The sequence below is a fragment of the Emydura macquarii genome, unplaced genomic scaffold, assembly GCF_026122565.2.
Source record: "Emydura macquarii macquarii isolate MOO-44397 ecotype Brisbane River unplaced genomic scaffold, CSIRO-AGI_Emac_v2 contig_2365, whole genome shotgun sequence".
Lineage (NCBI taxonomy): Eukaryota > Metazoa > Chordata > Testudines > Chelidae > Emydura > Emydura macquarii.
The window spans coordinates 2,965,710-2,977,893 of record NW_027132502.1 but is presented as its reverse complement, the minus strand read 5'-3'; the positions used below and the strand labels follow the sequence as shown (position 1 = coordinate 2,977,893).

At 43.8% G+C, this 12,184-nt stretch overlaps 1 protein-coding gene across 3 annotated transcripts in view; it reads right to left on the bottom strand.

The window, feature by feature from the left end:
* Nucleotides 1-5,714: 5,714 nt before the first annotated feature.
* Nucleotides 5,715-12,184, bottom strand: part of LRCH3 (leucine rich repeats and calponin homology domain containing 3) — a 101,302-nt gene continuing 94,832 nt past the window's right edge. For all 3 annotated transcript variants that reach the window (XM_067561108.1, XM_067561105.1, XM_067561109.1), the window contains one exon: nt 5,715-10,125. In XM_067561108.1, coding sequence (XP_067417209.1) covers nt 10,003-10,125 — 123 coding nt within the window. In that variant the 3' untranslated portion in view covers nt 5,715-10,002. The remainder of the gene's footprint in view (nt 10,126-12,184) is intronic.

Genomic DNA, 12,184 nt, shown 5'->3' with positions numbered 1-12,184 from the left:
TAGTGCCAGAGCTAGATCACTGGTAGGAGAACTGCTGATGAGTCTCAGTGCAGATGTAGCCCTGTGCATGGAGGGTTTGTGTTTGTTTCCATTTTCACAGTCCTCCTGCCAGAAGTCACTCCGGCCCTGCAGGAGATGAAGAAAGAATAATGCACAAGTGAGGGTGTCGCTCTCGGTACAGAGCAAGACGTGTCCTTTGTACAGCTGGTGCCCAAGAAGAGCAGCTCTCTCAAACTGCTGCATCCATAGTGCCCCGGCCCCAGAGTGCAGCGAAGTGATGACAGCCTGGCTGTTACCTTGAAAGAGAATGGGAGGTGAGGCGGCAGAGTTCTGCTCTGTTATCCAAGAGGGCTCTCCCGCTCTGGGTTGAATCCTTTTAAATGAGATTGTACTATAGTCAGCGTATTCAATGGAAACCACCACTAGTGCCATCTATGCAGTGCCAAACAGCCTAGGGGCTGAGGGTGTTTTGGTTTTTTTAATACTCCCACCCAGACACACAGCTCAGAGCATACAGAATCTGAAAGGGGCTGTTCTCACTTTCTGAGACCATTTAAGAGCTGGATCAGGAGCGTTTAGCTGTCCAAATTCATATCTACGAGTCAAACTGTGCCAAAAGTTCTAAGATCAAGCAAAATTACTTCAGTTGCAAGTGGCAAAGCTGTTTGGCTCTGAATTCTGAGTTCAGTGGTGGCTGGTGCCTGATTATCAGCCGGTAATTTATTCTGCCTTAATAGATCATGGAATTGGTTGTCAGTGGCGTTCTGAAAATTCACACACTTCAGGCAAGCTGGAGTTACAATCATTGGCATCGTTACTGTAACTAAATCAGGACGCACTCCCCTTTAAGTCACTGATACGAAATGAGAACACGTTAGCTTGTCTTCCTGTGGTAAGAACCGGCACCACTCGTGTACGAGCTCCCATCGCACGTCTGCAGCAGAACTCCTTATTGCAGCAGGCGCCTCACAGCAACCACTGCAGTGAAGTTTAATTTTAATTCCCCCTTTAATGCACTCAGAACTTTAAGAAACGTTTCATTTTGAGACTAACATTTTCCAGGTTTGGTCTGTGCTGAGAGGTGACATTTTTTGGGTGAAGTTTGAGCAATGTTCCTTCAGACATTTGAGTTATGGAAAAGTAGGGAAAATGCACTTTTCCTATTGTAAAAAAGTTCTCACGATACGCTCTGAGACACAGCTACCACAAAAACAGCCAAGGTTTGAAACACAGCCTGGGCAGCGTTCAGCAGGGAGCAGAACCTTTGCATACTTCGGGGCAGAGAGCACATGAAAATAAAGTTGAGTGAAAAATCACTTCTCGTTTTAAGGACATTGTCTGTTCCGGAGCCTCCAGTTCCTTAGCATGAATCCAGTGGGACTGCCCTGGCTCTTCAAGTGTTGTGACCCTTGAGGATTACTGCAGGAGGTACACTGCAAGCCAGTGGGTATCACATGCTGGGTGCAAGATGTAAATTACATGCAAAGCCCCCATCATGTGACCCAGCTGCAGTGAATTATGATGCAAACTGGAAATGAGGGTGATCGCCAGTTTTAGTGAAATGGTTCTGACTGTGTCTCAAAAGGGAAAAAATACATAAATACCACAGTCCCTTCAAATTATAAAGTTAGTTTGTTTCAAAAGGGAAAAAAAAAGGGGTCTGAATGGTTTTCATAAAAAAAACCTACATAAATACCACAGTCCCTTCAAATTATAAAGAGACTGAAAGCTAAGCAAATGCGTGGGGAAAGGGGCTTCAGTTAGATTGTTTAGAACTGGGTGTTTTACCTTCGTTAGCCTCTATAATCAAATGCCAAATGAACACCTGATTGTGTTGCTCAACAGTCCTACCTCTCAGCTGAGTGTGAGAACTCACAAGAGACACAAAAGGGGCACCAAAAGCAGGGAAGATCAGACTTTACGTTCCGATTTTTCTAATCTTTCCAATGTAACAATATTTTTTTCTAATGTAAAAAAAGCAGAAATGGCCCCTATTTTAAGAAAGGTCCGATGTCCTCTCTGCATGTTAAAGGACACAGCTGATCAAGCATCTTTTGCAGTTTGCCAAATGCTTAAGAACCCCCCCGTGCAGCTGCCCACCCTTTCTCCACCATTTGGAAGGTAGAACTGGGACCAACTGTGCAGAGGGGCCGAAGCTCTGTCATAGAACTGTTGGGGGAGGCCAGGTCTAACAGGAGAGGAACAGAGCTTAGGCTCCTACAGGGCTTCTTACAAATTCCTCAAAGCAGCTGCCTTCCCCTACTTCAGAGAAGATAACCTGCTGGGCAGAGCTTCTGAGCCCCACAGAGCAGGGCCCTGCTCCTAAGTAACTGAAGAGCCTGGATGGCACCTTCCCTCTATCCCCAGTGTGCGTGCTTCAGTCACATCTGCCCTGCCCGTCACTGGAGGACCAGCTCATTCCTCACTGCTTGCTGTTCTGCATTGTGAACAATCTCCCTCTCCCTGCCTCCCACTCTGTCCTAAACCATCTAAATTCCCCCCATTGTTTGGGGGAAACAGACTCCGAGGAAAAGGTCAAATGGACAAGTGGTCAAGCTGAGCTACCCAGAAAAGTAGCCAGTTTGGTGGAGTTTGGCATTGGAACCTGGACTTGTGAGCGTCTTGGCAAAAAGTACAATAGCACCAGAAGGCCCTGATCAGCGTCACCAGGTGCCACTAATATAAAGAAGAAGTTTTGATGGCTGCACACTTGCATTACACGCAGGCCTGGATATCAGATACTTCCCAGTAAGTAATTCGGCAGGGAGGAAGTTGTGGGTCTGAGTGGTAAGATTAGCGACGCAGATTTGTGGAATCATTCTGCGCTAAGTTCCGTATTTTGAAGATTTGCCTCAAGATAGATTTGCAGGGACTTAACAGCGTCTGTTCCCTGACAAGGGCGGTCTCGGATATGTCAGAGTGAATCTCCTTGGGGAAAACTAAGGGTTCCCCCAAATGTCAAAGCCAAATGTTGCTAGGTTACATCTCCAGCAAAGAAGGTTCAAAACCAAAATGACTTTTCCAGTTTCTATGGAGAAAATTAATTGGAGCAGTGAAAGGGATGCTGCTTTCCGGATCAGAGGACCAGAGTGCCTCAGTATTACCCAACAGAGGGCAAACGGAGCAGGGTGGCTTTCTGAGCTGGTGGTAAGTATATACTGCATCAGAGCAGAAAGGATATGCTGACTCAGCTCAAAGACTGTTCAGTCTCTAAGCATCAATAGCGACTAAAGGTGCTTTATTAAATACTGTAGTCAGGGGAGTTTGGAAGGTACAACAAGCTCAAGGTTGGGTCCAGCCCTCCACGGTCTGTAGGCAAATCCATATTCTTTACAGCCATTGTCTGTCTTGTGTCATGACACAGCTGCAGAATCAAGCTGGTCAAAGGACATACAATACATATTTAATAACGGTTGGCCCCTGCTCTCAGGTACCTATCTGTTGTGCACAGAAGGGGCTGCTCTCTGGTGACTGTCTTCAGTTGACAGAGAAGTTAATAAGCTTAACACCCAATTCCCACACAAGCTGTAAGACAGAGTTAAGGTTGCAGGTGCATATTAATGGTCTGCATGTATATTTCTGTACAGAGTTTAAAAAGACATCCAAGGTTACAGACCCAGGAAATGCAGTGGTAAGGCTGCGTGTTTCTCAGAAAGTGGTTTTGTTGCTATTTAATTCTTGTTACTGCACAGGTGCCAGAGAAACAGAATCCACACCAGAATCAGTCACTGGGGCAGAGGACTCCGGGCAGGAAATCCCACAGTGTCTGAGTTCTTTACTGAGATGGGTATTATCCATTGTTTACAGATGTGGAACCTGAAGCACAGCGAAGTCCATCTTGCCCAATGTCATGCAGCAAATTGGTGGCTGAATGGCTCAGGATGGTATTAGTCATGGGCCAGGCAGTGCCATTTCTAGGCTACTTGTTCAAATGCAGCCTCGTTCAGTAAGCAGCTGAGAGTTACCGTACAATGACTTTTCAGTGGCCTATATAAAAACAACATGGCAGGTCTCCAGGCAGTTCTCAGCAGTCAGGTATCTACGGCACAAAAATCACCACCTCCCAATGGCAGCTGTGCAGACTGTTAGAACTCAGCAGAGACCTCAAGGACTAAATGGAGAGTCAACGACCCTTGCAGCCCAGCAATGGCTCCCCAGGTCCCGGTGAGGGACAGGACTACGAGGGGAAGATGAATGCTACTGCTGCGTATGCAGTACCTCATCTGTGGATAAAAATGGAGAGCTTCAGTCTTCAGGGCTGCCAATTCTGCTGCTTTACTTAGCATTAGAGTTCATAACAATTTTAAAAGAAGGTTTTAAAAGAAATGAAGCCAAGAAGTTCTTGGAGCAAGGAAAGAAAGATTTATTATTGCTGGGAAAAGACTGTCAACGCTTCTATAACAAGCTAGAACTTGTGCATCTCTGAGTCTTTAATTTATAGCCAGCTCTGCCTGTGAACTCCACAGCGGCTTCTTCCCCGCCACTTGTCTACATCCCAACAGTAAGCTGGATGCTTAACAGACAGGAGAAGACAAGGCACCTGCCTTGAAAATCTTACAATCATACATATAACAAAGCAGGGAAACAGAGTGCAGCAAAGAGCTACATGAGTGAAAGATGGGGTCCAGCGTGGTTCTCAGTAGAGCCACCATTTTTGTTTGGATTTTGGTCAGGCATCCAACCCTAAAACTTCTCCATGGGGACGACGAGGGGTAATAGGCCTTCTGGGGGAAGCGTGTTCTAAGGAGGCACAGAGAGGAACGGGTAGAGGGTGAGTAAGGCAGTCAAGAAGAGATGCCAGGTATAGAGGACCAGACAGGCAGCATGGAGAATGGACTGTGGGATAGGAGGTCAAATGAGATAATTTGGTGGTTGGTCCCCTCTGGCCTTTCACACAAGGGGTGATTAAATCATGCCGCTTGGGCAGAGCAGAGGGAGGCTGGAGCTACGCTGCACAGGGTCCTGAAGGTGAAAACAAGGAGTCTCAAAACCGATGGAAAAACTCAACAAGAGACAGCCAGTCAAGGGACCGGAAGAGTGGACACGGCGTGGGAGACGCGGATGATGTGGTAGGATTGTGGACCAACTGGGGGGAGGGAGGGGAAGGGCAGAGTGTGTGAACCAAGGTAATTGTGTGGCTGCTGGCAAGCTTTAGGCCTGTCACTTGTTGGCTGTAAAGTCTAGTTCTGTGGGAGAGAGGAAAGAAGGAACAAACGTTTTGGGCCATCAGGAAAACGTTCCTATTACTGAGGGGATGGAATACTGGCACAAACGTCACAGAATTTAGAACCAGACAGGGTAAATAGTTGAGAACGTAATGCAGAGAGCAGCTGTGCACTGGCTGTGGTTAACGGCCCACGTGACCTCAAATATTTTCCACCCCGAGTTCTCAGAATGGACGGGGGGGTGATTCCGAGGAACACTGCAGTTACTCTCACAGGGAGAGCTAGAAAGGCTGCAGAGAAACAAGGTCTGATTACATCCACTAAGAGAGAAACATGCTGACTGCAAACATGCAGTCTCCTACGCTGGTCCTTGGATGGTTATGCTTCAAGAACAATTTTTCCTATACCAAGCTCTTAAGATGACCAGAAAAAAAATCCATTCTCCTAATAAATTTGGTAATTCATAAAGTAAATACACACTTGATACACAGGATGTGACAATCACCAATGCAAATATAACAATATGAGGAAGAAATATTTCCGCTCATGTAGGTTTTAAAACTTTATTTCAAATTACCCAGATATTTGTTTTCTATGATCCGTGTGCTAGAAGTTCACACTACTAGCAGCATACAGGCAATTTCAAATAAAGTACACAATATTCTGACATATTTATACTTAGTCTTAAAAATTATGGAATGTATTTACAGACATACAAGTAGAGGAGGGAGCTTTAAAAATCCTTTACTAATTACACGTTTACAAAGTTTTCAGAAACAAAATTAGACTTTTGTAAAATGTCACAATATCTATACAAAGTATTTTTTAAATGTTCAAATTCATCTTAAAATTCCTGCTTCTAAAACAAAAATGTCAAAGAACTATTTAAAGTTATAAAAGGATAAAACATCACCAGTTATCACAACACTGCTAAGTGTAACAGAAGTGTTCTTAGTGCTGTAAAACGTCGTCTAGAATTTAATAAACCAGCAACAAAGGGGCTTTCCTAACAAGCTTCCCCGTCATTAGCTTCCAAAGAGGAGAAATCAAAATCCTCTATTTCCTGACCAGATCACTTCAACATTAAGTGCCTGTGCCACTTGAATTTCTATTTTGTAACATTTTCGATCCTCAGTATTCTTCAGTGCTTGTGTCAAGTGGAGTTAATATCAATGTACTAGCAAGCACTGAACTCTGAAATGGATTTTTCCCTAACACAAATGCCCAAAAAGGAAAGACAACACTGGATTCTTGCTTTAGCACACAAAATGAAATCCAAGGTTTTCTTTAAAATATTTTTTCACTGGATATAACAAAAATTGCACATAAATATACCAAAAAATCCAACCCATTAAATTACAACAGAAAACAGGAAGTGGTATTTGGTATAACATTAAAAAGAAACAGTATCTTGAACTTTTAGACTTTGATTTTCATCCTCAACGTCTGGCCAAGGATTAGTGTTTGCCAGCACGAAAGACACAAGATTAAAGAGTCAAACTGACGTGACCACACAAATGTGAAATTGCTCGAGTGAAAAGTTGGTTCAAAGCTGCAAAGGAAATAAGAGGACATATGCCTGAACAGGCAGGCAAGCACAGCTGCTGATGTAAAATTTGGCTACACACGTGTGTGACAGTGGCTGGTTTTACAACGCACAGTGTGAAGCGGCCATTTATTGAAGGTCAGACCCAAACCCCAAATTGTTAATTTCTAAAAACTAACATTTATGAAATGTCCAACTTCTACCAACCTGAATGCTGTTACGGTTCCCTTCCATAGGTCCGGGCAGTGCTGGAGCAAATAACAGACTTTCATAATTCCACACTGAGTTTAACAGATTTCTTACAGTGGCTAAATCTATTAGATTAAAGGAGGGTGCAATATTTAAACAAAACCTGATACCCAGGTACACAGAATACAAAATACCTAGTACTGAGAATTCAAATTAATGTGTTATTCCTCTTTAACAAGGATTTGTAGACACTCCATAAGGAAGCCTTTATGGTCTGTGGCAGAATTGTCTATATCAGCATTTCCCAAACGGGGGGTTGCAAGATATTGAGCCATCAGGGAGAAGGGGTAAGGAGCAAGGAGCAGGGTGAAGGAGGAGGGGCTCTGGAGGGGACGCGCCTGGCACCCAGTCCTGCTCTGCCTGCTGGGCCCCGCAGCCAGAACCCATGGCAGCTCCACTTGGCACTGCCGGCAGCCTTGAGCCAGCAGGGAGGGCGCTGCTGGTTCCATCCTGGATGCATGGGGCTGGCTGCAGAGAGGATTGTCTCTGCCGTTGGCAGAAGAATCCAAGGGGCTGGTGATGCTGAAATGAGCCGCCCAGCCCAGCAGGGAGCTGCAGCACTGGGGAGGGATGGGGAGCTTGTGCTGCCACCACTGATGGGGCGGGGCGCCCAATCTGTGTGCTCTTGCCTGCTCCAGGCTGCAATGGCAACTCCTTCCCAGGTACCCTGGGGAGTGGGGAAGCAGGGCTGGCTGTGGGATGGAATGGGGGGGAGCAGGGCTGGCTGGGGGAGCAGGGTGGGCTGGGATGGGGGGGAGCAGGACTGACTGTGGGACTGGGCTGGGGTGGGATTGGAGGAGAGCAGGGCTGGCTGTGGGATGGGGCACCCAGGGCTGAAAAAATCTGCCCTCCTCCCCAGAAATATCTGAACTGGCACCACTACATCTTCCATTCAACAAAGCGACTACAATAAAACATTTCTCCTTTCACTTCCACATAACCCGTCGAGGACCAGCTCCATCCTTTGCAAGCCTTCACTTGGAACAAGGTGCTGTGAGATACAGTCTCCCCGTTTGCTGGGGGAAGGTCTGTGCACACACGGCTGTCCTCTTCCTTTTTATGATGCACGTTATTGGCATGCTCGGATCTTCCAGAAACCAAGGCAGCCACTTACACATGATGAAACTTTTCTCTCATTAATTGTGCGACTCTAGTTTTTAAATATCCTTCACGTGTTCTTCTAGACTTATGGTGTGATCAGTGGGGTCAACACCAATATGAAGCAAAATACATCCTTATATGAAATCAATGAGGCAACAGTTACCACAAGTGATCATGGAATAATTATCATGCAAACAATTCAGGGTGAGAATGGAATAACAAATCTAAAGGGAAAAGCCAGCTAAGCCCAGACTTCTGTGCTCAAATGTTTCCCTGACCAGGTTTGATACAGCAAAGAAAACTTTTAACTAACTTTATTTTCCATTTCTTCCTCTCACGTCATCCCTTCTGAAAACCTCTTGGTGTTACTGGTTCATTAACCATATCCCAAATGGAGCACCACAAAATGCATTCACACTGTATAATCCATGATAATGGCAGCGGTGCCTTCTGGGATACACCAGGAAGTATCAAGAGCATTTCACTGTGGGAGAAAAGAACTTTTAAAACGTGTCTGTCTGTGTGTGTCTGTGTCTAGTTATTGCAGAGCTGGATGTGACCCAGCCGAGTCAGTGGGGCCCATACAGCACAGAAGTCTGGACTTTGCAAATCACCTTTCAAGTAAAATACATCTTATTTTCAGTCCTTCATTCACGTATTTTGAATTTCTACTTTTTGGGGGAAAGCACATGGGGGCAGGGAGTAAAGGCAGCTTTTACTACTGCATGAACAGCAAGAAAACATGCTTTATTAAAGCACTGTGTCAAACCCACCCTCAGAAGTTTTCTTTTGCAAAAGACTGGCACTTTGAAAGCTAAGTGTTATGCCAACACACAGAACCGATCTGGGAACTCAATCATCTCATTCTTTCCTACAATGATTTGTTCCTACATAAATGGGGTCCTCGTTGGTGTACAGGGGCAGTTGTGTCTTGTTTTCAATTGGAAACAGAATTGGGTAATGATCTCAAATGGACGGTTTGACAGCTTCTGAGTATTTGCACTGGAATGAAAATAGGTACACGATTCTCCAGAGGAAAATCTTCAGTCATTCTCTGCAGCAGATACAAGCCATAGACCAATTTAACATTACCATCTAGTAACTGAGTCCCCACTCCTACGATGGGTAGGCAAGACAATGAAAGGTGGTAAGAGGTTTCCCATATGAAAATAGATTTACAACCAACAGAAGCTTAAAGCCAGTAAATATTTTGATTTGTTTAATAAAAATATTTGAAGAGTTATGATTTAGTATCTTCCACTGAAACCTGTGTTCCTTATGGAGGTAACAAGCAGTAAGTTTTCCCTGGAAAAAACAACAGCACTATTTTTTTTGTTAATATTGAGGACATGCCAATGCAGATTAAAGCATCAGTTTCAGTCTTGCTTTGAAAAACGTGAATCATCAGCTTCAAAACAGAGTCTGAGCCTATGATCTTTATATGTAATGGAAAGAACTGGCATTTCTTAGAAGCAGGGAAAACTTTTTCTTTGGGTCTCCTGGGGAGGACAAGAAGTCTCCATCACTGGATGTTGTTTCCATTGCAACACCCTTTGTAAATAAATCCTAGCAGGGATCTTACAGGTTTTCAAACTCTGTGTGTGTGTGTGTGTGTGTGTGTGGGTGTGTGTGTATAAATCCCCTGAATCTACATGGTCAGTTTTAACAGATGCTTCCAAACCACCAGAGAAAGGATTTTTCCCGAGAATTTTTCCTGAGAATAAACCTATCTTTATAAAGGGGAAAAAATATTGGTAAAAAATGAAATGGAAACTGGTGTGATCTCCAAAAAAAGTGGAGAAATGAAGCAAAACATTCCTGTCAGGAATCACAGAAGCTAATTTCCTTCTTATAACAGCTCTGTGTGGATACACTGCTTCAGCAGTGAAGTCTTCATGTTCTTCTGCTTAGCCAAGGTAAACCCAAAGGTCCTGGAGATCTTTACACAGCAGACAAGGGGTGATGCTGCTTTGGGGGTGCAAGCTCCAGAAGTGCGTGGACAGTCACTGCTACCTGTGTCAAACCTTTCTCTTCTAAAATATGCAGAGGCAAACATAATCGCTCCTGAATGGGAAACATGACAAAAAGACAAAACCAAAGAAAAGGGATGAAAAACGCTCAACTGAAAAGAAAAGAAAAATGCAAATAAAACAAGCAGGTGGAGACTGAAATATGGAATGTTATGGACACCTAAAGAACAATATCTATGGAAGTAAATCTTTACCTATGGATAGCCAGCTGCAAATGTGACAGCAACGTAACAAACCAGCAAACTCCAGGGCAATCGTTCTGTTTGTTTATTCATCAGCACTCAGGAAAAAATACGTACAAATAGGGAGAACTTTCAGGGGAGCAGGTGAGAAGAGGGGAGTCCTACATTCGCCCCTACCCACTCAGACGTCAATGACATTACTTGATGAAATCCGAATTGGACTGACTGCGGGGAGGGGTCTTTACTTCAACCTGGTAAACATGCTCAGAGATCAAAAGGACAATAGGAATAATGCTTTCCTTTCCATAACACAACTGGGATGTGGGGAAGGCCTCACAACACCCTTGTTCAGCTACCAGATGTGAATACGCAATCACACTTTTTAAAGCTTTTAATAGATACTGAGATACTAGCATGTGCTTTGGAAATATTGTGCAATAAATCTGAGAAGTATCTGTATGCTTAACAGCAGTTCTTGTCAACAGCAAGAGATATATCACCTGCAGGGAAACCCTCTTAAAACAATAAACCATATATTTGGTCTGATCTTTCCTGCTAGAGACATAGCAGAAAGCCCCGCGAAAGAAGAAAACAGCAGAGCATACAAGTTGTTTTATGGCAAAAATAGGGACTTGTTTATGTGTGTGATTGAATGGCCTATGAAAAGGAGAAATGTAAAAAGTGCTCTTCTTACTGCTAAACAGAATAAAAGGAGGAGTTACCAAGAATATTTTAAAGACAAATATCCTCAATATATGAATAAAAAAGGTTCATCTTTCACAGGCACTCTTTTTTAATACAAATCACCTCAGAGAAGCACCCTGTTAAGTAGCAGTATTTAAAAATATCAAGTGTGGAATGCGCTTTCAAGGCATTTATTGGGTTGTGCTGTTGTGTATATACGATGAGTTTAGGGCCTCATGCTGCAACCAACACCGCACTGGCTGTCCCTGTGCTCATGCAGGCTCCTCAATGAGCCTTCAGACAGGGTCCACCCGCGTGGAGTCAAATGCAGAATCAGGTCCTTGCACTTTTACTTTAAAAAACCTGATACCTGAAATTTGGCCACTCTATAAAAACCCAGGGAATCTTTATACATTTCTTTACATATGCACACGGCAACCTGATTTTACAAGGCTTGCATCTTATGTGAAGACTTTAAAAGAAAATCTTCAAATTCTTGGCAATGTGTGAGCAATCCTGACTCCTCACATGGAGACACACTGAATGAGCGCAACCTGCAATTCTTGAGATAAGACAGGTATCAGACCCACACATTTCAGGTCCAACAAACAAGGAGGTGTCCCTATCAGACTAAAGAAGTATAATTACTGATAAAATATCTGTGGATTTCAGCCTTTTGAAAGTATATAAACAAATAAGGGGAAATGATCTGGAGTGAATCCATATCCCAGAGATAATCATGACAGACAAAAAGACTTACAACTTGAAGGCACTGTTATTGTAAACCCCTGCAGTTTTAAATCACAGTTCATTAAGAGAAGTTAATATAGGCAACTGAGTTAATTTTAGTCCATACCAGCAAACAGTGCAAAAATAGCTCCAATGGTCAATTTGTTTAAATAACTCCAACCCTGCCTTTTGTGGGGAAAAAATCAAGCAGGTTCTCCTCAGGCAGAATACCCGAGACAGGAATGTGATCTGAAAAGGAGGCAAGCAACTCCCCTCAACCTACTCTCATGTTAATTAGCACTCCTTTTATGACAAGGCTCAGCAGACCATGAATATTAAGAAACATTTTCAATGACAATTATATCGTTTGCAGCTCAGCTATGTATGATGCAGTTCTTCAGACTTACTGCTGTGTTAATTAATGCTGCTGAAATACTGGACGGCAGCAGCTAAACGGGGTTTAAGAGCCATTTACCATATTTCTTCGGATTAAGAGGA